Source organism: Sturnira hondurensis, unplaced genomic scaffold (genome assembly GCF_014824575.4).
Source record: "Sturnira hondurensis isolate 20B ecotype Veracruz unplaced genomic scaffold, ASM1482457v3 Scaffold0008640, whole genome shotgun sequence".
Lineage (NCBI taxonomy): Eukaryota > Metazoa > Chordata > Mammalia > Chiroptera > Phyllostomidae > Sturnira > Sturnira hondurensis.
Window position 1 is genome coordinate 5544247 of NW_028081271.1, and position 27643 is coordinate 5571889.

Genomic DNA, 27643 nt, shown 5'->3' on the forward strand with positions numbered 1-27643 from the left:
GAAGAAGAGTTTGCAACAGACAAAACAGTGAATAATGAAACCCAGAATCCTCCAAAGCCACCATCTAGTATGTTGTCAAAAACAGAATTTTCTGATGCTGACTGGGATAATGGCGTTGATGACACTTATTTTCTGGAAGCTACTGAGGACGCTGAATTGGCAGAAGTTGCAGAGAACAGTCACCTTGATGGTAACAGTGGAGGGGAGGAGGTTCCTGATGAACTAGTTGTAGAAGTCTACAGGGACAGCTAACTGCGAAGACATACATGACCACAACCAGGCCATAGTTCGTCTGAAGGTAGATTTTAAAAACATTAAATCATAGTAACTTATTGTAAATTATAGTAACTTATTGTTAAATTTGTTGATAAAAATTCAGTTTTATCATTTTGCTTTCCAATTTTGGTTTTTACTTAAGTCACTTTTATTAAAAATTAGCTTCAATGTTCTTAAATTCAGCACAAATCTCTTTATTGATTAACCAAAGTCTGTACTCACATCAGCTTATGCATATTTATTTATAGATTAAATAAAAGTCTATGTCTATGGCTAAGTAGATACCTAATGTCAATTAGATGTCGACATTTCAACTCATTTCTCAGGACACCAACCAGAAGAGTTAATTACGGCCTCTAAAACTACTTGCAGTCACACTGGTGACAAGGGCACACAACCAGCCTGGACAGTTAGACGAGTCTGCGCTGTTACATGCATCCGAGAAGGTCGCTCTAACAAAAAGCCGTTTCAGACGGCAGCAGGCCGTGGCGCGGGGCTTCTCACGCGGGCGCGGGGCAGTAGGCGGGCTCACTCCTGGTCCAGGAGTCTCTCTAACTGGTAGTTGATGTTCTGCAGGTGGCTCTGAGCTCCGAGAAGGGCTCTTCCTTTGAATAGCAGAGCTGGAAGGCTGGATGAGTCATACTATTGAAGGAAAGTATTTAGATTAAAAAATACCAAGAACTCTTACAACCCTATTTGTTGCACAGAGCTCAATGTTATGACCAAACGCCAATTTTAAACAGCATTCCACTAACTCTTCCTCCTTTCCTTTTGTGAACTGGCATCATTTGGTTTCAACCCACTTCCTCAGGACCTAAATGATAAATAAGGTTTCAAGGGAACTGCTCCACAAGGGTTGATGACCTCATCTCAGGACACCAGCTGGTTCAAAGAGCTGTGGCCTGTGAGTTACCTGAAACTCACAGAAATTCACCCCTGGTGCAGACCAGAACCGGGCGGGGGGGCTCAACAAGTCCACACGATCTCATGCCTCTTTTAAACAGAAAGCTGTGATGCAGAGTTGCTGTTACTGCAGGAATTGACGGCAGGAGCACACCAAGCCCAGAAAAGTTCACAAGGCAAAAAAAAAAAAAAAAAGCATCATTCAGAGAAATTACTTAGGGGAAGATCAATTGAAGTTGCCAATCCAAATTTCTTAATGATTAAAGACAAAATCAGAATACAAACCCAACACAAAGCAGGAAACAAAACCCAGCTAATGACCTTAAAATAATTAACGAAGCCAAACTTCACGTTATACATTGCATCTGAGGGAGAGTGACTGAACTCCCCTTACCGAATTCTACAGTTGCGGGTTTGTTTAACGTGGTTTTCTCAGAGGTGAAACTTGAGCAGCGAAGCCATCCGCCTCACACTAATGAATGCTTTCTAGAAGACACCTACTGTACCACTGTGGACTTGAGTTCAGTCTCTGGGACTCAAAGGTGTTCAAGCTACCAGGGCACCTGCTCTGGGAGGGGTGAGGGGAAGAACGAACATCGGGTTCTAGATGTTCAGTTCAGGGAAAGGGGAGACAGACTCAAATATCCGAATACTCCATACGACAGACAGAAGCACAGAGGCAGCAGCGGGCGCGCAGAGCGCGAGCGGTTAGTGCGGCGAGCGTGCTGCAACCAACAGGCCAGTCCCTGCATCTCAGTTTCCGCCGCCTTCTTCAAGTTTGGTGGCTAAAGCTCCAACTCCACGCGCTAAGCTTTACACTAGCTGGATACTATCACAGGAGAAAATAGAAAAACGCTCTATTTCCAGACCTCCAATCTATAAAAAAAACTTAGGCTCAGGAGAATTAACTTTTAGACCTGTGTCAAAACCTTAAAACTGAATTGAGAAGTGAAGAATACAAATATGCTCGTAAAATACGTGTGTTACAAATACAGAACTTTTCCACCAACAAATTATTAGTCTGAGCTGGGTCTCATACCTGTAGCAACATCTGCAGCGATAATCCTGAAGCAACTACTAAATTTAACGATGTACCGCACTTCCTCCTGCCATCTTTCCTTTTCATGTTTCTCAACTCCCAATGTCACGCCTGCCCTTTTAGGGGACAATGACTTCTTTTTCAGATAAAAAGGAGATGACTAGCCCAGGCAGAACAAGAGCGAGAGGGTGGTCTTTCGAGTGTGGCTGGTGTCCATCAGTGACAACTGCCCTGTGTTCCCGTCGTTGCTCTGAGCCTTGCACAGAAAGACGCACCCTGTCGGCGAGACCCCGTTCCTGCCGCGGGGTCTCCTCTGCTCCTCTGCCTTACAGCTAAGGGAGTGCCACTGTCGGAAATCCGCCCGGACGCAGAGCGAACCCACTGCGTGGGATGGACCGTGACGCCGTGCCTCCGATCCTCTCCTCAAAGCTGCCGGCACCAGCCCGCCATGGCCCTGCCCCTCCCCGGGCACAGTGGGGCGTGAAAACCGGACTCACCGTTTCCTTCACGTGCGGGTCTGTCTCTCGAACTTCTGAATAATCTTTATGAAGCTGTTTTAAATTAGATAAGAAATGGGCTACATTCCTAAGGGAAGATTTTCTCTCCTTAAGTTCATCATATTTTATCTGTAGCTGTTGTAGCTGCGGTTCTAACCTAAAACAAAAGAATAGTTTTCCTAAAAATACATGACACGTAATAAAGTGTAACAGCCCATAGTGTATGCGGGGACTGAGTATGTAAGTGCAGTTAGAAAACACAGGCCTCGAAAGCTACTGCATCACAGCAGGACCTGGGTGACGTTTTATAGCCTCGGGCAGGACTGGGCAATAGTAAAACCACGAATGAAAAGCCTTCCCTTGCTCCTTGTCCATTTCCAAGGTCCAATAAAACCAGCGGGAGGAAAAAACTAGCCCAAAGTCTGGGTGGAAAACCTGCTCCCAGAGCCGGGGACTGGGTTTGCACGAGCGCCACACCCAGGTGCATGTCAGTGCAAACGTTAACTGGACCTGCTCACACACCACCTTCCACACACCAGCTGTGCTTTCTGCATCTTCACCCACTGAGTCCTCACAGCGGCGCCCTGTGAGGTTCAGGCCTTCTGACCACTGACCTAGAAGGCACTGAGGTCCTAGGGGGCTGAATAACCTGCCCAAGGCTGCCCGGCCAGTAAGCGGCAGAGCCTGGACTCACACCCCAGGCCACCTATTTCCCAAATCTACGCATCAAGTCACTGATTAGGCTGCGTCTCAAGCCACAGTTAGAGACCCGAGGACAGACCAGCACAAAATTTTCTTTGCTAAAAACTTCTCCACCCTGCAGCGCAACCTGCCTTCGCCGGCTTCCAAGCTCCAAGAAAACCAAAGGGATTTTCATGTGACAGCAATAGGCTTACCAGCCCCGTGTGACATGCCCTCGCCCTCCTGGGTAGGTTCTCAAAGAGGAGCTCGGCACTATCTTACCAAAGCAGTTCATTTTGGACTTCAATCAAACGCTGCCTTTTCTTTTCAGCATCTGAAGTCATCTAAGTAACACAACAATTTCTTTGTTAAAATAATTTCATAAATGTTGGAGTACTATGGTGCACACTGTGCCAGGTGTTGGAAGTACAGTGGGAAATGAGACAGCGCCCACCCCTCCCATTGTGGGACTTCGGTCCAGTGGGGAGACAGGTGTTCGCACCAACAGTGTGCCACTGCAGCGTCGGCACCTGCTCTGACGGCAGAGCAGCGGGCGGTTTACTCCAGGACTTTAATGTCTCAGCAGAGATCTGGCCCCACTTCTTTAAAGAATTGTACTCTCCCAGATTTCATCTCGGTACAATAGGCAAGTATTGAATGGGTTAGCAGGGTCAGGATACGGTTTTAGAAAGAACATTTCGGTACAGTAAATTTCACTCTCTTAGCCGGCACTGTCAGTGACTGGGTAACACTCCAGTGCTGGACATTCAGACCCGTTCCCACATGCTCACGAGCAATGCAGAGTTGACCAAGAAGAGATTAAAAGAGAAGGACAAAAACACCAGCAGAGGTTTGTCATCACTGTCAGGAAAATGTGTGTGTTTCCAATCCATTTCAATTACTAACGGGGAGGGGAAGCTGCTCTTCCACTCCTGGATTCACACACGTGTCGGGCTGGACCCTCATCTGGGTCATCTGGTCAACCATAAACAGCCGGGCCTGGAGTTCCCGGGCTTCTGTGCGGCACACCTGCTGGGACTGTTTCCAGAAAGGTGGTTCGACGCTCACGCAGCAGAACAAGGACAAGGAAGGAGGTCTCCTGACCCTCAGCCAATACTCTTCCCACACTGTCCTTTGACCGGGACACGGGGCAGTTCTCATTCTAAAGACTTTGCTTTTTTGATATGTGCCGAAGTGATGAATATGCATCCCTAATACTGATCCATTCGGGGCTGCACAGCCTTTTCTAGGCTGACTGGGATCCCCATCCCCTAGCGTGCATCGACAGTCCTCAACCGCAAGATCAGCCTGAGTAACAGCCTGCCCAAGAGGATAGAAATCGTCCACATTCTGAAGGTCAGAAAACCAGAGTCGACTCTTTACTTAAATCTCTGACACGACCACATGCGTCGTCTCAGCAAGTGATTTACCTTAGCGTTCTTCCTTTTCAGAGTTTTCAACTCCTGGACTTCAGTAAGCTACACAAAACAAAAAAGTATTCGCATGGCATTTTCCAAAATTAAATGCTTATTAGCTTACAATATTTCACATTTATTTCACAACAACAGGCAGGACACGAACAATGTTAATGGGTTCTTGACCACACTGCAGCAAATGCAATCTAAGATAACTGTGCTCCTCAGGACTAGCAAAAAAGACCCAGACCAGTAAGTCTGTGTCAGTGGACTTACTGTTTTGATGAGTTCTTCTTTCAGACTAGAGTGAAATTTGTTGATCGCTTCCTTGCAAATTTTAGATTCTATATTTTGTCTGTAACAGAATTTTTTAAAAACAGATAAAACTAAGTATCAAAAACTGGACTGCGAAAGGTGTTTCATTTGCTTAGCACGTCGGCGCACAATCATACACACAGCATTCGAGTGTCTAAGACGGCACGCTCAGCTGTAGCCCTTCCTCAGGCTGAGAGGATGCGGGATATGTCCCAGCAAAAGAAAAAGAACAGGAGATATTTTCCCCTAAACCCTCGGGTGTGTGATCAGCTAAACTCCCGGACACTGGCCACATCCACAGGTGACACCAAGTGACGTGGAAATGCACCGCCAACCCAGCCTTTCTTCCCCGACCCACTGACCCACAGACTTCAGCCCCTACCTTCCCCTGCTGACAACCAGAGCAATAACTGTACAACATGTTTGGACTAACCAACAAATAGCCAAAATCCAGCTGTCCAATCCTTCAAAAACTATAAAGCCGACCCCAAAAAGAGAGTGTCCTGGGCCCCTGTGACAAAGGAGAAGAGGGCCCACGTCCCAGTCCCCATGGCAAGCGGCCGGTGTGCAGGAATGGCAGCAGACGCTCTGCCTCAGCAGGGCGGTGCGCTCTGAGGTGTCTTGTCATTCTTCAGAGGCTAGGAATGTACAAAAAAGGCCTGCATTCTTCAGTGCGGGTCTCTGTGCTCGTCCTGACCGTGGTGTTAGAGGTATTTCGAGCCCTGGCTGGTGTGGCTCAGCAGACTGAGCACTGGCCTGCAAACCAAGGAAAGGGTCGCTGGTTCAATTCTCAGGACACATGCCTGGGTTGCAGGCCAGGTCCCCAGTGGTGGGGGCGTGAGAGGCAACCACATGTTGACGTTGCTCTCCCTCTTTCTCCTTCCCTTCCCCTCTAAAAATAAATAAAATCTTTAAAAGGAAAAAAAAAGTACTTCTAGCACCATCAGCAAGTTGGTGAAAGAGGAAGTCCCAGACCTCATCCCCCCCAGGGAAACCGCCTTCACCACGCAAGGCCCCGAAGCCTTATGAGAACCCCAAACCCACTCAGTAAGCTGCCGTGTATGCCAGACACGTTCAAAGTCCCCACAGCCGCAACGAGACACTTTCAGTGACGGCAGAGCCACCGTGCGGGGCTCCATAGGAAGCCCGAGGGCTTGAACTGTAACCCGACTGGACCTAGTGACCCTACGCAGAGCACTCCCCCGGTGACAGCAGTGCACATGCGCACATTCTCCCGAGGCACAGCAGAGCACTGCTGTGATGCATGGATGCTGGATGACAAAGTAAGTCTTAACCCATTTAGTAAGATTAAATCATGCCAAGTGTCTTTTCAGACCACAACGGAATAAAACCAGAAGTCATTAACGAAAGAAAACTGGGGAACTGAAAAACATGGAAATTAACACACTCTTGAATGATCAATGGATCAAGGAAATGACAAAGGAAATTGGAAAAAACCTCGACACAAATGAAGACAAAAGCAACACACCCACACGCAGGGGCACAGGGACAGCGGCACCAAGAAGGACGCCTGCAGCACGTGCCGACCTCAGCAAGTCCTCAAACCAAAAACCCAGCTCAGGAAACTACAAAAAGAGCCAGGTAAACCCAAAGTCAGAAGAAGGAAGAACAGTAAGATTACAGCAGAAATGAACAAAACAGAATAGAAAAATAGGGAAAATAAAACTAAGTTGTTTTATTGAAAAAAAATGAACAAAACTGATGCGTCCTTAGACGGACTGAGGAAAAAGACTCAGAAAGAGAAACGCAGACGGAAGCACTGAAACCAGAGCTGTACAAGTAGAGGGTCACTAGAGCCTGCGGGGCGATGACACGCCAACAGACCGGGTAACCGGGGAGAAATGCGTACGTTTCCGGAAACCTAGAAACAAGAATACATCATGAAGAAATTTAAAAAAAAACACAAAACTGAATAAACCTACAGCTAGTAGGGAGATTGAATCAGTCATCAAAAAGCACCCATCCGAGATCCCAGGGCCAGATGGCTTCACGGGAGAATTCTACCAAACATTTAAAGAAGAATGAATTACCAGTCCTTCTCAAACGCTTCCAGTACTGAAGATGAGGGAACACTTGTGAACTCATTGTATGAGGCCAGTATTACTGATACCAAAATCAGACAAAAATACCACAAGAAAGGAAAACTAGAGACCAATATCCTTGATGGTTATTGATGGAAACCCCTCAGCAAAATAGCAGGGAACAGAATTTAACTCCTGGAAAGGATCACGTGCATCCTGACAGAGTGGAATTTACACCTGCAATGCAGGGAGAGCGCACATACAGAATACCTTCCATGTCACCCAGCACAGTAGCAGAATGAAGGGCAAAAGCCACATAATCATCTCAATGCAGAAAAAGCATTCGACAAAACCCGATCCCCACTCACAATAAAAACTCCCAATAAACTAGGAATCGGAGGAAACCACGTCAACGAGAAGAAAAGCCCCCGGCTGACCCCACACTCAGCGGTGAAAACCTGAGAGCTCTGCGCTCACATTGGGGACAGAGCAGGACGCTTCTCGTGCTGTCCTCGCCACAGCCCTGGAGACCCCAGCCAGAGCAATCAGGTAGGAAAAAGTAAGTCAGAAAGCAGTGAAACCTCCGTCCACAGATAACAGGATCTTGTAGGTAGAAAACCCAAAGGTTCCACACACAAGAAACTGCTAGAGCCAGTGAACAAATCCTGCAAAGTTGAAGGATGCAAAATCTGTTGACTTTCTATGTGGTGCCAACGAACAATCCAGAAAGTAAATGAAAAATCCCCTTTATAGTAGCATCAAAAAGAATGAAATAGTTAGGAATAAACTTAACCAAGGAGATGAGATATCTGTATACTGAGGACTATAAAAACTGTTAAATTAAAGATAGAAAATTTTAAAAAATCCCATGCTCATTGACCAGAAGGCTTAAAACTATCTGACTGTCCTTACTACCCAAAGCAATCTACAGACTTAATGTGAGCCCTACAAATTCCAAAGAGCACTTTGCAGAAACAGAAACAAAACCATTCTAAACTTCTTAGGGAATAACAATGGCCCCAGAGGGCCACAACGGTCTTGAGAAAGCAAACCAAAGCTGAGTCCTTACAGTTCTGAGCACAGAACATCACAAAGCTATAGCAATCTTCAACTGTGCAGACCTCAAAACAGACAGACATCTGCACCCACAGAACAGAACAGAGAACCCGAAAATGAGCCCTCACCTATATGGTCAGGACACCTTCAACAGGGCGCTGAGGCTACATGGGAGAGAGATTTATCACACAACAATGCAAATATACTTCACATTCCTGAGTTTGTAGTCAAAAATGGTTAAGGTGTAAATTACAGACTACGTGTATTTCATCACAATTAAAATAATCCATCAGCCCTCTTTTAAAAAAGTATTTCTAATTTAAATATACAATCATGATTTTGAGATGTTAAAAACAAAAAAGAGGAAACTGATCACTTTCTGTATGGTTTACAGGTGGATTGAGAAATCCACTTACAAACTCACTTTCTGCATGAGAAATAGGTAGATTCTATCAACTACAGACACAGCTCTCTCAAATTCTAGTGCTTCAAAAATCCAGTCACTTCCCCACAGACAACTGATTGAATTGGTTTTAGAATGTTCCAAGATTGTAATGTTTGCACTTCATAGCATACCTTCTTACATTTACACATTGATAATGGTTACAATCGGTGAGCCTGCTAACAAAACTATTCAGGAGTGAGTGCAAGGCACAGACATCAACAAGAGCAGACCCTCAAACAACTAACTTGACTCTGAAAGAGTGATGCTTGACACGTGGTCGAGAACGCTCCGCCAAGAGGAGAGCCGTGATCCTGCCAGGTGTACTTGGTATGACCAAAACACCAGTGCATTGTATAATTTCAGGAGTCTGATGAAAATATTACACCTAAGCCATTCCTTTTTCCTAAATCACTTCTCATATCAAGACTTTACTGTGCTAAAAGGAAGATAAGGCCATTTTCACTAGGACAGCAGCGGTCCTGTCCTCCTGCACAGACTGACGATGGGAAAAGGGTAACACGGTCATGCTGGTCTAGGTGATGCTGAGAACTGCACCGGTTTTAATGGCAAACTGGCTCTGGCACGTGCTGTACAGGAGACTGAAACACACATCTCCTACAGTGACGAAGAGGAGTTAGCAGGACAGGCCGGCTCCTTTACCCAAGGCCATCCTCAGGATCACAAATCTGAGAAAGCTGTGGGAAGTCCCACGCTGAGGGGAAGAGGTGTGCAGAGCAAGTGATGTGGTGTGAGGGGTGGTGGCTGTGGCCCCGGACAGGAAAGGGACTGGTAAGGGTGGGCAGGTCCTGCTTATTCCCCGGCGCTGGTTCCCTCCCACCGTGTTTCCCAGCAGCTGCAGCAACTCCAAGCTCTGCCCCTGGGTCCTCACAAGTCAAACCTGGGCTGTGTTTGGGAGGCCCGGAGAAAAAGAGGGAGACTGACCAACTCTGGGCAGTTGTTCCCTCTTCCTTCACCTGCCGAAACCCCAGGGCTGGAGAATGGCAATCTAAGAAGTGTATCTGCTCTTAAAACCACTTATAACTGTGGGATCCTGACCTACAGGTCACCAGCCAGAAGGAGTGGCTGAGACTCCCCACCCACGGACGGCTCGTCCAGGCCCGTCCCTTGTGCTTCTGGGCACTAACAGGGATTGAGATTCAGCCTGCCCTGACACACGACGGCCACCAGGGAAGCCGACAGCTCGGGGACATGAGTGCACAGTGTGCAGGGACCAGACACTGGCGGGGGCACGGCTATTTCAGAGGGGACCTCGTCCACGAGGTTGGAAACTCTATCAGAAGCAGGCATTGCACAGTAGATAATGCAGTACTTTTAAACTAGCCTAATAAATATTCTAAAGATATTAACAACAGAAAACATGAATTTAAGGCACAAGAGAGGACCAACCAGAAATATTATACCTGAAAGCTACAACAGCCCAGTACAGAGCTCAATAGGTGGAGTGAGTGGCAGAATGGACAGATCTGAGAAATAAATGAGCAAACTTCCAATATCAAGATTGAGGAAATGGAGAAGAATGTAGCAAAGGACAATGGTATAGAAAATTTAAAAAATTAGAGGGACAAAAGTATTTTTAATTTTGATAATTAAAGACTAACCTTAGATTGAAAAGGTCAGAACCACAACAGGGAAATTTAAGAATATCAAAGACAAAACATGGTAAAGGCTCAAAGAAAGAGCAGGCCACACGTTAAGGAACAGGACTACACGTCGTATTCTCCACATCAACACCAGATGAAAAACAGGACAAGTAGTGACTGCAAATATTTAAGGACATGATTTATAACCTAGGGTGTCCAGCTAAACTATCCTTCACATTCAAAGTTGTGATCAAAATAACCAGAAGGATTTAAGACATTTTCCACAAACAGCCATGCTGAAAAGTGGTGTTCAATGCCTTTGAAAAAGAGACGAGACGTATCCACAGGATGTGGTAAGAAATGTATGAAGCAGAGGGTGTCAAATTCACACCATTGTAAAGACTGCTCTGTCTCAGGACAGAGAAAGTCTGTCCACCTTCATCCAGAACCAAAAGTCTGTAGGGTGATAGGCACCCAGGGCTTAGGGTGTTGAAAGGGAGAGAAGATCGAGAGATTAGAGACCTTCCCAAAGTTCTCATCTTATTAGATGGGAATTATAAATTCTATTTTTAAAAAAGGCAAGAGAAGATTAAAAACATCAAAAGTTAGAACAAAAACATGTGAAGAATAAAAAAACCTTATCAACCCATTCTTCTAAACATACTGATAATTACAGTAAAATGTAAATGACCTAAAGTCAACAGCTGAACCCCAGGCACAACGTTTAATTTAAAAATGTTTATAAGAAAGCTTAAGATCAAAGTTTGGAAGTAAAAGAACATTCAGTCTGGCAAATGCTAGCAAAGGAACCCTAGTGACACCATGTTAGTATCAGATAAACTAGTTTTTAAGACAGAAATCTATCTTAAGGACGGAGAGGGCCACCAGGAAAGACAAAATGCTCAGTCGAGGCGGCAGTTTTACGCACAATGCCCTAATAAAAGTCTTTAAATAGATGCAGCACAAACGGATGGAAGTAGCAGGACAAACTGCTGATTCTACGGGGATCCAGTAATTATCGACTCCACACAGACTCAGCAGTCAGTTCCCAACAGCCTCTACCAGGTTACAGACAGCGTCTCACTGTTTCAAAAGCCAGGTATTGCCCGTCCATGAAGTTTGACAACGTATTTGAGATGGAAGGTAAAAACAGAACAACACATTAAAAAGTTGCATATTTGGACATACAAAGACATGGTCCTACATAATTCACAGGATTGAAGAATTATAAAGGGAACATAAATGTGCAAACTGAGTAATGAGAACACTATATATGTATAAATGAAGCCATGAGGGGAGCAAAAGGGTGCTTCAGGGGACATTTCTTAGGTGCACGCATCGCATTACAACTTACGTATACTCTGGAATGGTTTTCTCAAATGCTGACAAAACAACATCTAGCTCCATGATGTCACAGCTTCTCTTTCCTTTTAGACACCAAATACCTGCACAGTCAGAAGCATCTAGAACAGCAAGATAAGCCAATGTAATACACTGATGATCAATAATGTGACTCTAGTCCAGGGTTCTGCAGGCCCACAACAAAAACCATCCTGCCAAATTGATCAGAAGAGCTACCACTGAAGCAGCTTGTGGGAGGAGCCACTCACTGCTCCCGCCCCAGAGCTTGGGGTCAAAAGCCCGCCTCCCCCCCCCCCCCCCCCTCTCCCTGTTTAGGAAGACAGCCTGGGGCACTGCCAGCTTCTCCTCTGTTACTTTCTTCAGCAGTCTGACACTAGGCATGGAGCTCTGTGTTAACCATACTTTCTATTTTAATCTAACAGGTCACTTCTAGAATACTAAAAGATTTCTCAGTGTGGACTTAGTTATATAATATAGTAAAAGATGAACAAAACTACAGTGCATTCTTGAACAAAGTATCTTCTAAAATGGTATTGGAGAATACTTAGGATATGGTAAGACAAGGATATGGTACCTTTTTGGGTGAGAAATGCTCAGTAAAAGGATTAAAAAGCAGAGGCAAAAAACATGGTAGTTATTTTGGGGTGATGGAATTATAGGTGACTTTATCTTCCTTTCCATACTTTCTAAATTTTCTAAAATACTTTTTTTAATACCAAGAAAACTATATAACTTCTCTTTTAAGAGAACTTAAAGAGAAGTGCTTTATTTTCCTCTGGAACATTTTTCAATAAACTTTTGGGTCAATAAATACCAAAGAACACAGATGAATCTGAGAAAAGGTATACTAAATGAAAGAAGCGTTATAGGAAAGGTTACATACTAAATGATGTGTAAAAACAAATTAATGGATATTTTAATAGTAAAATCTAGGTAGTGAGTATATAAATATATTGTAAAATTCTTTTACCTTTGTTGTACATTAAAACTTTTCATGATAGATGCTGGGAAAACAGTTACTCCTACATCACATGTTTTAACTTTTTAAAGTGGCAGTTTCATACAATTAAAACTTACTTCTTTAATGAATCAAGAATTTCTAAACGAAACTCTTGAATGACTGTGAAAGCATAAAGTACTACTCCGTACCTGACTCTACAACTTCGTGTCTTTGTTTCTTTCTTTTGCCATGAAACAGCTTCTTTTTCTCAGTTTTCTTAAAAAAAAAAAAAAAAAACAGCAAAGAATTTTACTTAAAAGTTTTTCTTTTGGGGGAGGAGTAGGTTTTTCTAAGAATTTATTTGAGCCAAGCTGATGACAACTGCTGGGAAGTAAGGCCACAAAAGCTATAAGTTTTTTTTAGAATGATTAAGACAGTATTATCAAACACTGGCAGTTAATATTTTAGCTATTAAATATTTTAGCTATTAGCTATATGATTCTTATTTACTTCTAAGTTAATATATTAAACAGTTCATTCTATAAATTATCTTGATATAAGGAAACACTGGAAAAAGTAAACCATTCCCCCCACATCCCAAAGAACACCTTCCAGCTGGTTTCTACCAAATCCTGCCTTGGGGGAAGTCGAACTCCTGTCCTGAAGACCACATGTGGATGGCCATAATGGTCTCCAAATTATGGTAAGTAACAGCTTCTCGCCATAAATAACCCTAAACGAGGCAGGGCCTGGTGACTTTATTTAGGCATTGGACAAGGAGCAGAACGAGATGAGGAAACTCAGTGGGGCCTGTGCATGCCCCCCTTCTGGCCCCACCCCCAGGCCGGGGTGCCACTCCAGACAGCCGCACAGCACGCTAGGTCCCAGCACACCCCAGGGCGCGGCGGAGGCAGAAATCAGAGGGCAGCTGCGGCGCGGCACCTGGAACTGGCTGCGGAGGGGACAGGACTCGGGTTCTCCAGAAGTCCGAGTGTGCAGAGTGAGACCACAGAAAGCTGACTGGAAGGCAGCTGGCATGGGACTCAGGACATCACAGGCAAGAAAGGACAAGCAACGCTGGGGAAACCAGACGCAGCGAATGCACAGACCACACTGGAACGAGTGAACACTGCATCCAGCTGCGCTGCAGGTGTGCACAGTGAGAGCCCCACTCTGGTCCGGTAGGGGGCACTGTTCCCAAGGGTGCCAAAACTGAGTCCCTGCGCCGGGGGCGGGGGGTGCAAAAAAACAAAACAAAAACAACCCAAACAAAACCCTGAGATATTACAATGGTTTGTAAACCTCCAAAGGACCCAAGTACACAAATAGTGATGCAGTATATGGGAGAAAAAAAGGTCTGAAAAGGCTTCTTAAGGTGGACAGTGATGGAAGGGATTGAGGAACACTGCCCCTGACCAAGGCCCACTGAAAACCACCGCACAGCCTAAAACTGGCCTCTGACCAGGGCCATCAGGGAGAGACCTGTGTCCTGGTGCAGAACCCTGAGATGACCCCAGTGACTTGTGAGACTTCCCCCGCTGGAGTGTGGGTAGCACCCACGAACGCAGGGATAAGGGCTCCCTTGATCAGGTTACACTGCATCTCCACTGTCACCTGTGGAGGGAGATTCTCCCACTGGCTTTAACGTACCGGGGCCACACAACTAGGAGCAACCGCAGGCTCCACGTGCTGAGACCAGGAAGAACCTCAGGCCTGCCATGGCAAGGAACTAAATTCTAGAAAAGCCTCGATAATCTTAGACGAGACCCTGAGTCTCAGATGAGATTTCACCTTTGTGAAACCCTGAGCTAAGGCAAGCCGGACTTGTGACCTACAGAAACGGTGAGATTTAAGTGCATGTTGTTTTAAGTCACACAGTTTGTGGTAATTTGTTATGCAGCAACTGAAAACTACTAGAGAGAGTGAGTCCCACTGAGTTATAGACACTTGGAAAACAGGTCAGGCCTTTCAAAGGTTGACTCTAACAAAGAGTAAAACCAAGCCTACAGAAGTTAAAAATGATGTGCCAGTAACCAAGCTACCTATGAAAATAAAAGTCAACATCATTCAGGACACATTAACAGAATTCAGAGTCACAATAACCTATCAACAACAATATCCGACATGCAATTAGAAAGTACTAGAGTTAATGTTACACAAAAAATGTGACTCGTAGTCAAGACAGAAAATCAAACTGACCCTGAAGTAGCCCAGATAGCTGATTTAGAAAACAAAGACTTTTTAACACAGCTATCATAAATGTGTCCGAAGAAGTAAAGGAAGTGATGGTCTTAATGATCAAACAGATAGGTAATCTCAGTAGAAACTATACTAAAAAAATAAAAATTAAAAAAAAAAGGAAACTGTAGAAATAAAAACCACATAACTAAAAAGCCCTTGGGTAATGTTTTAGTTTCTTGTGGCTGCTGGAATAAATTACAACTTGATGCCTTAAAAGAACAGAAATGTGTTCTCCAAGGCCCTGGCTGGCGTAGCTCAGTGGATTGAGCGCGGGCCTGTGAACCAGACAATCGCGGTTCGATTCCCAGTCAGGGCACATGCCTGGGTTGCAGGCCGGTTCCTTGCAGGCTAACTACCAGCATGGGAGGCACAAAGGGCAACCATACATTGATGTTTCTCTCCCTCTCTCTTTCCCCTCTAAAAAATAAATAAATAAAAATTAAAAAAAAAAAAAAGAAATGTGTTCTCCAACAGTTCTAGGGGTGAGAAGTCCGAAATCAATTTCAAAGGGCCAAAATCAAGGTGCTGACAAAGACATATTAAGACTTGATCAAAAGTGTATGTCAAGAATCTTACAATAGTACACACACGACCCAGAAATCTTATCGTGGCATTTTTTTTTCTGAATAGTCAAGGACGCACACAAAAATTTGGCTGGAGATTCATCAAAGCGCTTTAAATTTGTTTAAACACCACCATTCACGAGTAAGAGAGAAACTGGCCATGGCACTAACAGGAATGAGTGTCGTGCAGTCCCGAAATGATATTCTGCAACATTAGATGACAAGAACACGGTCCCACTGAGGAGAAGAAAAGCTCAGTAAAAGGACTGCAGACCCGATAGGGTGACAGAATTGTAGGATCGTTTCGTCTACGGCCACACCACCCTGCAGTGCCTGACCTTGTCTGATCTCAGAAGCTAAGCAGGGTCGGGCCTGGTCAGTACTTGGATGAGAGAATTATAGGATATTAACCTTTCTTTCCATACCTGATAAATAAAACTATTTTTATAATAAGATACTAAAAAATCTCTTTAAAAAAATGGAGGAAAGATAAAAAATGTTTTATTTTCCCGTTACACATTTTTCAGTACACTTTTTCTTGCCAAGGGGATAGCAGTCCCTCTCTTACCAGTTGACTTTTGGTTGCCAGGGTCTCTTTTTCAACAGAGGACTGAGCACCTAGAGGTCCTGTCTTTTTGGGAGTGCCGAACTCAGCCGATACCGCTGAGAGTTCTGAAGACAATGTAGGGTCGTGTCGCTGGCTACTTGTTCTCTCTGCTGGCATACCTTCCACGATCACATCCCTTTCGTTACAACTTTCAGAGTCATCATTAATGGGCTTGGGTTTTCTTCGTGGCTATGTCGAGAAAACAGCATCACTAGTTTAGAAAATGCAAATGCTTATCATTCTTATTGTGATAGTAGCTAAACATAAAGTCCACACCTGTCACTTCTAAACTTCCAGATGGAACGTATCAGGGGGGTGACAACATCCCCCTGATATGAATGGGGGGATATTGGATAGCACACGAAACCTTGATTAAAGAAAGCTCCAAATAAATAACCCAATCAATCAGTCTGCCTTTGTAAATCACAACCTAAACTCATGGCACGGATGTGAAAATTGACAAGGTAATGAAAACACTTCAGATAAAAAATACTTTAAAAAAGTACCTTCTAAAATATAATACTCTTTCTCTATGAAAAACACTGCTGTAGAACTTTTCCTGTCTGCATCCAATCTAAACAGGATAGGAAATAGTTCATAAAACACTTCCTCTACTTGCATCCAAACTAGGTAGGATATGAAATATCTCACTAAGGTAGAAGAGAGAATGCTCCTACATACCTTTTTTGCACTACTTTTTATGAACTCGTTTTCGCTTTCTTCAATTTCAGAAGTGTTCAAACTGTACCAAAGAATAAGCCATCAGTATCTTGCACACATTTCACTATTATTCACATATGTCTTCTTTGAGTTACTTGTCCAACAGGAAAACAAGCTCCATTTAATGAGATCTCCTGCTTGTCCTGGTTAGGACTGCCACCTTCCCAGATTTATTGGTCATCTCCCATGTTGTTCCACACTCAGGTCACATCCAGGCCACATCAGTTTATCTTTCGCAGGAGAGTATGGTAAGTGTCCCATTACAGCAGCACCTTGTGGTCATGTGTGAGAACTGCACCCTCCTCCAAGCTACCACTCCCAGAACAGGGGCATTTGGACTGAAAGCAAACCTGCACACACCAGGCCCACCATGAGGTGAAATGAAAGGGAATATTCCTCTTGTCCTTTAGAAAGGTAGCCCTAAACTTCAGATGAGACTGAGTTCTTTCGTTTTTTCATTCAGTTCATTGCAATAAACATGTAACACCAACCTCAAAATGCAGAGTACAGTGAATAGCTTTAAAAATTGCGTCTTCCTTGGTTCACTGTCTAGCAGGAAGACCAAAGATCACGCAGGGTGACGACTCAGCAAGAAATGGACAGGAGAGATGCGGCTACATGGCTGGGCGGTTAGGAGAGACATCACAGTTATGACCCTTGAGCAGACTTGTGAAAATACTTGTCCAGGCAAAGAAATAAAGGGAAGGGTGTTTACGGCAGAAGGAAAAATAAACGTAAAGCCTGGGGGTGTCAAGTAGCTGGCACGGTGAGGAAGGTGACACGGAGCGCAGAGAGAACGCACTGTGAAAGAGAAGGCGGTGCCAGGAGGAGGACAACGGGGGTGACCAGGGAGGCGGTCACTTATGCAGATAACCTCAGAGGGACTTCCTGATTGAGAGTTCTGCCCAGTGGGATAGTCATGTTTCAAATGCGGTTGATACAATACATTCAATAACTAGAACTGACCTGTTACCTAATAGAGGCCTTAAAGTCAAGGATTTGCTCTAGCTAATAATTTACAATTAGTACTGTATAGTGTTGAAGACTTCTTCATTGCGTGATTTGTTCTCCAGTGGTCTCCATGGAGTCATTTCCACCTGATTTTCCTGACGGTGCCTTCATTTAAATTTGTAAACTCAAAGCAACGCTCCGTAGGGACAACACGGCTACAATACACAGCACACTTCGAATTTCCTTCCTGATGCTCAGCCTGTTTCCTCTGCTTCCACCTGGTACCAGAGAACCTCTTCTCTCGTGAGGGAGAATTTGCAAGTTAAAGAAACCTCTGGCAAATTTCCTAAAATACTATTAATAAACCATTCCCTCCCTCCTTGTCTTATCCCAAAGTCACACCACCTTCACAGGCAATGTTTTCTAGGATGACCAGGTGTCGATTACATTTTCTGGTTGTTAAATTACACTTGATATTTATTGAGGTACAACTGACATTAGTTTCAGGTGTAAAATGTAATAATCACATATCTGTAAATACTGCAAAAGAGTTAACATCTGTCACCATACATAGTAACAAAACTGTTTTCTTATGATGAGAACCTTTAGGATCTGCTGTCTTAACATATGCATTATAGTATTATTAACTCCAGTCACCAAAGCAAACATTACATCCCCACTGGCTTTTTTTGAAAAAACTGGAAATTTGTATCTATAATTAATTATCAAAAGTAATATCAACTGTTGAAAAATTAAGTTTTTATGTACCAATTCTCTTAAGGAAAAGCCTAAGTTGGCCCAAAACATCTTTTAAAAGCTTTTTAAAAAATAAGGTTCTATCCTAAAAAGCTTCTCAGAAATCCCAGTGACCACGAATGAACGATGGCCTGAACCGCAAGCGCACCTTCTTTCCGCTCCCTCCGCCGGGGCGGCCGAGGAGCCCAGGGAGCCGCAGTGTCCGGGGAGCTCCGCGTCGTCCGCGTATATGGCGGTGCTGTGCAGAGGTGGCTCTGCAAGAGAGTTTTCAGAAGGCCAGCTTTCCCACGAGGGACGGTGGAGCCGTCTTCGCTTAAACGGCTAACAAAACCAAAATCAGTTAATTTTACAGCCTACTTCGCAAGTGTTTCTGATCTCACACCTGGGCAACAACAAACTGAAAGCACGTCACTGATAAATAGAAACGACATGAACCGGCAGTGGGTACCTATCAGTTCTAACCTGCATTACCGTGCCTGCCTGAAAATGTTCCAACGAGATACACGACGAGACGGAAGTGTGACTTTGTCCTCCCTCCCCTGATGGAGCAGCACCCTTGCTGCAGTCATCACCGACCAGCGGCTTGGCCTGCCTGGCGCACTCCCGTGACCTGGCCAAGCGCCTGGTGCAGGGGGCCTCGGTCTCTGGGAGGAATTTCACTTCCTGTCCTGTTTTCTCTGCCTGACTCCGCATGGCTAGCGCCTCCAAGCGCCTCCAGCTGGCGTAAGAAGCTACCCTGAATAACAAAGAAGCAGATGTAGGAGGAGGCCTCGGTGGAAAGGCACACAAGGCAGATGCTGAGGGAGGGGGCGCTCCTGCCTGCCCAGGAAAGAGGGGCAACGGGAGAGACCTCACTGGGTGGGGCCTGGGCGGGTGGGGAACTTGGGGGAGGAAGGTAGGTGGTCAGAGGTGGTGGAGCAGAATGGCGGTGGGATGGGGATGCTGGGTAAGAGCCAAGCTTCCTTCACGCCCAAATTTTAGCATGATCGTGCAAATTGAAACGTCTTTTCAAATAAACATCTTCTTAAATAAGGAACATACCAAATGCACAACTTTAAAGTGATATATACCATGCATTGCCCTCAACTACAGAAAGGGAATTATTTACTACTGCAAATAACAAGGGAAAAAAGATAATTACATTAATCCTGAATCTCCATATGTAACCAGTCATACAAACTGGACTCTTAGAGCTCAGCAATAAAGATAACCCAATTTAAAATTGGTCCAAGGGTATGCATGTCTTCAAAGAAGGTATTATACAGGTGTCCAATAAGCAAAGGAAAGATGCCCAAGCCCACTGGTCATTAGGGAAAGACAACTCAAAACCACACGCGACACCACAAAGGAGCCATCGGGATGGCTGCTACCCAAAGAGAATACAAGTGAGCGAGTGCAGAAACGGGTGCCCTGCACATCACTAGTGGGAACCTGAAACTGTGCAGCCACTGTGAACCGGCATGGTGACCCCTCAGAAAATCAAATGCAGAATTACCATGTGACCCAGCAATTCTCTTCCGGGTTTCTACCCCAAAGAAGTGAAAGCAGGAACTCAAACGGTATTTGCACACTTGTGCTCACATACATTATTGACAATGACCAAGAGGTGGAAGCAAGCCAAATGCCCGCCAACAGATGGATGGACGATTGCGCGTACACAGGGTGGGGCGTTTTTCAGCTTTAAAAGGACATTCTGATTCATGCCACAGCAGGGACAAAACGTGAAGACACATGCTGAGTGAAATGAGGACGCAGCAGGACAGACACTGCACGCCCTTCTCACAGGAGGTCCCTGAAGTACTTGCAGTCACAGCAACAAGGAGCTGTGGCTCAGGGGGCATGGGGCTGCAGGGGAGACGGAGGAGGTTCTGGAGGCAGATGGTGATGAGGTCTGCGGAACAACGCGCATGTGCTTAATGCCACAGACCTGTATACTTCGATGTGCTGGAAGTGGTATATTTTGTTACATACCCTTATGGCACAAACACAGCGAGATACCACTTCACACCAAGACGGGTGGCAGCGATGAGTGTGGCGGAGATGGGGAGACACCGGACCCCTCCGATGGTGCTGGGGGAAGGTAAAGCTGAGCAGCTGCCTCATAAAACCATTCCTCAAAAGCTGACGTAGAATTACCATGTGGCTTAGGAATGCTACGCTCAGGTGCATATCAAAAAGAAACATGTCCGTGAAAAAACTGGCCTTTGAACGTTCCCAGCAGAACAACTCATAATGGCCAAGGAGGGAAAACGACCCGATGCACACACACCGACGGACGAGGGGACGGCAAAATGAGCTCTACCCCAAGATGGAGAGTCCGGCTGTAAAAATTTTTAGGAATGACACAGACACTTGCTACAACACACGTGAGTCTTGAAGACAGCACCCTAAGTGAAAGAAGACAGACACGAATGACCTCGAGGTGTACGGACAGGCAAGTCCACGGAGATGGGAAGTGGGCGGAGGGTTGTCGGGGGGCTGGGGGGGTGGAGGACCAGGGAATGACTGCTAACAGGTGGGGAGTTGCTGCGCAGGGTGATTAAAATGTTCTGGAATAGGTAACGGTGGGACGTACAATCTAAAAAAATGGTTCAATTACAGCTGACATACAACATTAGGTTCAGATGTACAACATAGTTGCCATTTATGTAACTTATGAAGTTATATCACCCAGTGACAGCTGTACAATTTTGTGACCATACTAAAACACTGAATCCCACATGCTAAAAAGGATGAATTCTTTGATTAACAGGAAATTAGACAGAAAAATACTGATACCTAATTAAAACTATGTGAGGGTATATATTTTCAAAATTCCCTTAAAACCTATTCCAGCAAAAATGTCTGACCACTGTTGCTCTGGACGTGCAGGCAGGTGGCACTTTCTGTATCATTTTTGGCCTCTGGCGTGGCCAGGGATGCGGGCACAGAGGCAGTCCCATCTGGATGCCCTTTGGTCAGCCAGGCGCCGGCCGGTTCCCTCCCACTCCGGACCATAGGAGGAGCTCTGTCTGGGCTCCCCTGCAGCAGCCTTTAAGAGAAGGGAAAATCCCCCCTCTTCTCCCTAAACTCGAGACCCTTGCTGTTGGTATGGAGTAAGAAATACATTTTACATTCTTCGTGTCACTGGCATTATATAGCTGTCCTAATATGACTGGCTTGTTAACAAATGCTACCAGAAGAGTTCTACTTTCATAACGTTTAATAGAATCCTCAGTTCCAATGTAGTTAGAAGCGAGAAAAATTAATTCAAATTATAAAGAACACCCTAGACATTACATTCATATGCAGACATCCGAATTTTGTATTTGAAGATATTTCTACATTTTTGTTAGGAACTAGCCTAAATGTTGCTTAAACTACTTTCAAGTTTTGGGGATAAAGGTCTGAAATACCAACCAAAGGATTCATAAGGCTCCTCATCTTTCTCATCTTCACTCAACTCGCCCATGCCTGAGACATCAGGAAAGTCGTACACTGCAGCAGACTTCTGCGGCCGGCCAGCTCTCTGAAAGCAACACAGTCGAAGTCACTGAACCAGCTTTCTGAACAAGAATGTCCCCAACGGACAGACCCAGCAAGGACACTGCTGCCATTGCTTCGGGGGTACCGGGCTCCCCCGATCACCTCAGGCAGGAGCTGGCAAACTTTCCTGCAATGGACCTGAAAGCCAGGAGACTAGGCTCCGCAGGCCGCCGGTCTCCCCGGCAATGGCTGAGCTCCGCTGCTGGGTGCGAGGTGCAGCGGATGGGGCAGAAGGAACCGGCTGCGCTGCCGGAAAACTTCAGCTACAGATATGAGTGAGTTTTGAATTTCATACCATTTTCACACGTTATGACACGTTTTTCTTTTGACTTTATTTCAACCATTTAAAAACATAAAAACCATCAATAGCTTGCAGGGCTGCACGAACTCGGAGGGCGGGCCGGGGTGGCCCGCGGGCCATGGTTGCCAATTCCTGATCTAAGGAAAGCGACGGGCCTCCACCCAGACATACGCCCAGGTCTGAAAGGCCGTCACAGTCCTGAGGCCACACAGGGTTAGAACTCCCCACTGAAGGAGGGACCAGGGATTCCGGTTCAACATGCGACACATGGAGCCCCATAGCGTGTGCTGCCCAAATCCTCATGAAAGGTCGACACAGAGGGAAATGAGAAAACCGTCTGCAGCAGCTCTGGAAAATGTGGAAAGGTGCCACTAACATGAGAAAATTCTGGAGATATAAAGAAGACGGGATAGAACTGGCAAACAGAACAAAACTTTACCACTGACAGACCCTCGGGAAGCGCAGTGTTTGGGCTGGATGCCCAAGAAGAGGCCGGACAGACCCTCCAGCCTCCTAAGGAACGGCCCCCAGCACACAGCTGCCTTCCACGGGACGGAGCAGGCAGGAGCGCTGAAGGATCCACCCAGGCACTCTGGACTGGGGCCACCCAGGGCCACCCAGGGCCACCCAGGGCCACCCAGGGCGGAGAGCTGGGAAATCTGTCCAAGGAACAAGCACCCCAGGGCTGGTGGGAGCACAGAGCTGAGGGACCCTGACGGAGCTTCCCTCCGGGGCAGAAGAGCCGCCCCTCTGAAGGCAGGTGCTGGGCAGCAGGCAGGAGCCCACACGGGACAGACAGCCAGGGCGCAGAAAGGCCCCCCTGACCCGAGAGCAGACGCCCTCCTTCAGCGGCCCTATATCTGAACATGACCCTGGAAAGAGTGAGTTAAAATACTGTATTTTTTAGACCATAAGACACACCTAGGTTTTAGAGGAAAATAGGGAAAAAATTTTTGCAGCAAAAAATGTAAAATATTTAATAACATAAATAACACAATTTTTCACCAATGTAAATGTAAACAGAACTCGACAGCAGCATTAACAATCATTATTCCTCCCAAATTTGGGGGAAAAACATGCATCTTGTACTCTGAGAAATACAGTAAGCTATCGAGTGTTAAAGAAATGTCCCTGCCTTTAACACAGATTTGTTCTAAGACTGTACCCTAAAGTAGATTACGTGGACTAAGTAAAATGTTGCGAAATCATTAACAATTGTTTAAAACTCTAATATCACGGAGAAATGGTTATAAGTGAAAATAGCAACATACACGAAGTTGTACAATTTTAAATAATGTCAGTTATCCAAGCGAAAATAAAACCAACCTAGGTCTAGGAAACAGGATTCAAAACGTTAGCAATTTTCCCCATTACACTGCAAACAGCGGGAGGAAGAGGAAGGCACCATCACTACCATGAAATGCTGAGCGGACCCGGTGACGTCCACCAAACTGAGCCTCCCACTACTAGCTATTCGGCATTGTCAGTCACGAGAAAATCAAGTCAAAACATAAAAAGATAACTTACATCTTCTGTGGGACGTGTTCTTCCTACAGTGTTCTTTGAATATCTAGCACTATTAAACAGCAAAAAAAAAAAAAAACAAAAAACAAAAAAAAGTTAAGAAATATTTAAAAAATAGGTAGGGAAAACAGTGTAACTTGCAACCCTTCCAAGCATTCTCTTCCCAAATCATATTCCTCATTACCTGCACTAGTAACGCGCATCCAGTGAAATGCAGGTGACGGCAAAATCATTTTAGAAAGCAAAACCCACATCTCACGAGTTTAATTGTATTTTTATAGGTCAAATCATATCACCCACGTATACAATAGCACCTCTCCCCACTCAGGAACAGGGAGGAGTCCTGCCGCTGTCACCCTTGTGCCTGAGGTCTGGGTCAGCAGCAGGGAAGGACAGTTCCTGCAGAACTGAGCAAAGCGGAGGCGCACTGACATGTGTGCAGCACCCGACCCCCGCTCCACCCTGCGCCTGGCTCTGGCGTGCACATCTGCCCCTGAGCCCCAACAGTCCTCTGAGGTCCAGAGGAGTCCCTGCCTCAGGCGTGTATTTGCCCAGAGCAACACAGCCAGACAGGACAGGCCTGCGTTAAACTGTGTGTCAGTTCAGATCCAGATCCAGCCCTTCCTGCTTCCTCCACGGGCATTAATTAGGGTAAAAGGGAAAAGCTGCACATCTTCAGCAACCTGAAAGTAAATAAGATGGAACAGCAGTGATGGGCATGAAAACTGGACACAAGAGCGGCAGGAAACAGCACCACCAGCAGAAACGTGCTTTGGGTCCTCTGTGCACCAGGCACCGTTTGGGGCAGGGAGGCTGTGACCCGGGCACATGCCCTGCAGACACATGCCCTGCAGACACCCATTTGGGGACAGCAAACTCAGTTTACTGCGTCTGAACCAGTATTTCTTTGAGTAACTTTTAGGAAAGTTACAAGAAAGGTATAAGGACCTCTGATATCCACTGACCAAGTTCACACTTGTTTACGTCGTGTCTCATTTGCTTTGCGCGAGAGTGTGTGTGTGTCCCCGTGGTAGACTGAAACACTGTGCACCTTCACCCCCAAATACTTGTATGTCTTTCCTAAGACAGGGCCTAGTTACAATGTAATTTCCAAATCAACAAATTTCACAACAGTATCTAATCCACAGTCTGTATCCAAATTTCATCAACTGCCCCATAATGTCATTTAAGGTTTTTCTCCTAGCATTTAAGAAAAAGGAAATACATCCGAGAGTATATAAAACATAAGGCTAAGTGGACACGGTATGTTCATAAGCCTTTTGTTATATATGTCCACATGTGTACTAACTGGGCTCTAAAACATTGTGACTAGCAAACAAGAAGCTGGAAAACTGCTTAAGGCTGTGGTTCGCCAGCATCCAGCATCGGCATCACCTGTGGGGCTCGTGCAACCACATCAGTGGCCCCACCCCAGAACACGGGAACCAGCTGGCCTGGGATGGGGTCTGACATTCGCACCTCTAACAAGTCCCTGCTGCCACCAATGCTGCTGGTCAGGGGACCCCACTCGGAGAACCACTGCCGTATTTGATTGTCAGACCGGAAGAAGACAGAACAGGTATCACTCTATGGCATTTATGATTTGGGGGTTCAGAAGGGTTAACTGACTTACCAACGGTCACAGAGCCAAGTAACAGAAATAGACTAGAAGCCAGATTAACCCAAACTCTTTCCACTGTCACCTGCCTTGACTACACGCAAAAAAAAAAAAAAAGTAGAGTTCCAAAAGATGGAAAGTTCTGCGATACCACAGGTAAAAACTTTGGTGTAGGCAAACCAGTGCATTTTGGGAGGAGGGGTGAACAGATTTCATGAGGCCCAAACATAAACGTATCTGCATATATAAGTACATAAATTCAATTACGTTCTATGTAATATATAGAATGTTAAATACATGTGAGTGTGTGGGGGGAGGGAGAGAGACCAACCCTGGGCCTATCAAATCAAGTTAAACTCTGATCAGCTGCCCTGTTAGGCCTTGTATCTTTTTCCAAATACCCTCCCCACTGGACTCAGAACTGTTCTCCCGACTTGCTCCACCTCCCTGCTTTGTCCCGCTTCGGCCCTGCGCTACAAAGGCTGCCTCCTCTAGGCAGCCCTCCACCACCCAGGTGGAGCCCTTCAGTGTGGGACCTGGTGAAACGACCACAGCAAGCGAAGGCCTCTAAATGCGCACAGACACCGCCAGCCGGACATCTGCCAATAAATCCACGAAGAGCATTTTAGGACGCAGTTCTGCAACCTGTTCTTAAATGCATGTCTTTTTTCATGAAACATAAATTGTTTACTGCACTTAGGGTGGTAATCACATCCCAAGTGTATAAAATGTCGAATCACTGTGTTGTACACGTGAGACTAATATCATGCGCCAATTATACTTGAATAAAAGATGTTTTCAATTGCTTGACTCATTCTGGAGTGCCCCTTTTAGGAATAACAAGCGACAGCTTTGTCGCCCCACATCCCATCCCCGCTGAGATTTGGTTCAGCCTTAAGGTCTATGGTTTGTGCCACAAACATGGCAAGGACTTGAAAATAAGACTACCGACTACCGGCCAGAATCAACGTCGCAAGAGTGAAATGTCTGGCAAGCAGCGGGCACTCAATACGTGTCTTGTTTGGAGTCTGCTTTAGACAGCACTACCCACGCCAAGTAGTACTGACGCTAACCAACAGCCTTTCCTGCCCGCCCAGCAGTTAAAAACTATAACTGCATAAAGCTCACCGCAATCCTGTAACATTGGGAATAGTTCCCATTTTACAGACGTGGACACCGCGGCCTAGAGTCACACGGGGGAACCAACGCAGGGGCGGAGCAGGGACTCCCCGTTACGCAGCACAGCTGGGAAAGGCAAGATGCAAAGAAGATAAAGCCGGTCCCCGGCCGGCGCTGCCAGGGACCGCATCACTTACCCCACGCCTCCCAGGGTCCGAACTCGCCTAGCAGAAGCCATAACAGCTGCGACTGCTCTCCCAGCCGCCCGAGGCCACAAATCTCCCGCCAACCCACGCCGATTTTATCAGCCAATCCGAGAGCTCCGCATGCGCGTGCGCACCTTCTACGCCCTACCCCCTAGTTTTCCAGCGGCTTGGGCTGTACCCCGTCCCAAAGCGCAAGAGAAAATGCGGCGTGGCATACAACAAAAGGCGGAGCTGGAGTCTGCGCCTTACAACCGGTTGCTGACGGCCCTCTCAAACGCCAAATTTTGCCGAGGTTTCCCTCCCACCGGCGCCCTGTGCCAATTGACCAGGCTCCAACACTCGGAGCCCGGAAGGGGAGGAGCCTGGGCTGAAAAATCATTGGGCGCTCAACCGAGAGGCGGATCCAAATCCCGGGTCTAGGCGCCAGCTGTTTAGGCGCCTGCGCAGTTGTCTAGTGTAATTCAATGCCGACTAGGGAGAATTTGACTTCTGTTTGGCTGCCGTTAACCACTAGCCTCAACTTGGCGTCTTTCTTTATTAACCAATAGAGAGGGCTCTCACCACACCGTAACTAAAAATGAGCTGAAAATGAATCAAAGGCTTCATCCTAGTATCTAAAACTATGAACGTCTTAAAGGAAAACACGAGCAAAAGCATCGTGACATTGGATTTAGCAATGACTTTATGATATTCTGGAGATGGAGAGCAGTGTTACACAACCTTATAGGTTGTGTAACAATGTGAACACATGGGCTTAAGTAGTGCCGCTGAATTATACAGTTAAAAGTGGTTAAAATGCTAAATTTTGATATATATATTGCACCTCAATAGAAAATTGCTAACATATTTCATGCATACAGAAGAAAAAAGCACCTATGTACTCACCACTGGATTAGGAAATAAATCATTATCATTCCTCCCAAGGATACATTTTATCATT

At 45.7% G+C, this 27643-nt stretch overlaps 2 protein-coding genes across 9 annotated transcripts in view; one reads left to right on the top strand and one right to left on the bottom strand.

Annotated features, from left to right (window-relative positions):
• The window catches only part of PRIMPOL (primase and DNA directed polymerase), a 43565-nt gene extending 38521 nt beyond the window's left edge, over nt 1–5044 (top strand). For 6 of the 7 annotated variants that reach the window (XM_037055158.1, XM_037055162.1, XM_037055163.1 and 3 more), the window contains one exon: nt 1–5044. In XM_037055158.1, the coding sequence (XP_036911053.1) occupies nt 1–252 (252 nt within the window). In that variant the 3' untranslated portion in view covers nt 253–5044. The other variant, XM_037055159.1, reaches the window with a different exon arrangement.
• On the bottom strand, nt 781–27039 carry CENPU (centromere protein U). 2 transcript variants are annotated; one of them, XM_037055166.1, is made up of 13 exons: nt 26695–27039; nt 23764–23812; nt 21810–21918; nt 18559–18664; nt 16665–16725; nt 15945–16172; nt 12782–12848; nt 11625–11733; nt 5088–5166; nt 4827–4874; nt 3679–3740; nt 2716–2872; nt 781–918 (listed from the first exon to the last, which is right to left on the bottom strand). In XM_037055166.1, the coding sequence occupies exons 1-13, from the start codon at nt 26733–26735 to the stop codon at nt 805–807; spliced, it is 1230 nt and encodes a 409-aa protein (XP_036911061.1). In that variant the 5' UTR covers nt 26736–27039; the 3' UTR covers nt 781–804. The 2 variants fall into 2 exon arrangements, with proteins under 2 accessions (XP_036911061.1, XP_036911062.1); XM_037055167.1 differs by lacking the exons at nt 23764–23812; nt 26695–27039 and adding an exon at nt 22074–22124.
• Nucleotides 27040–27643: the final 604 nt, after the last annotated feature.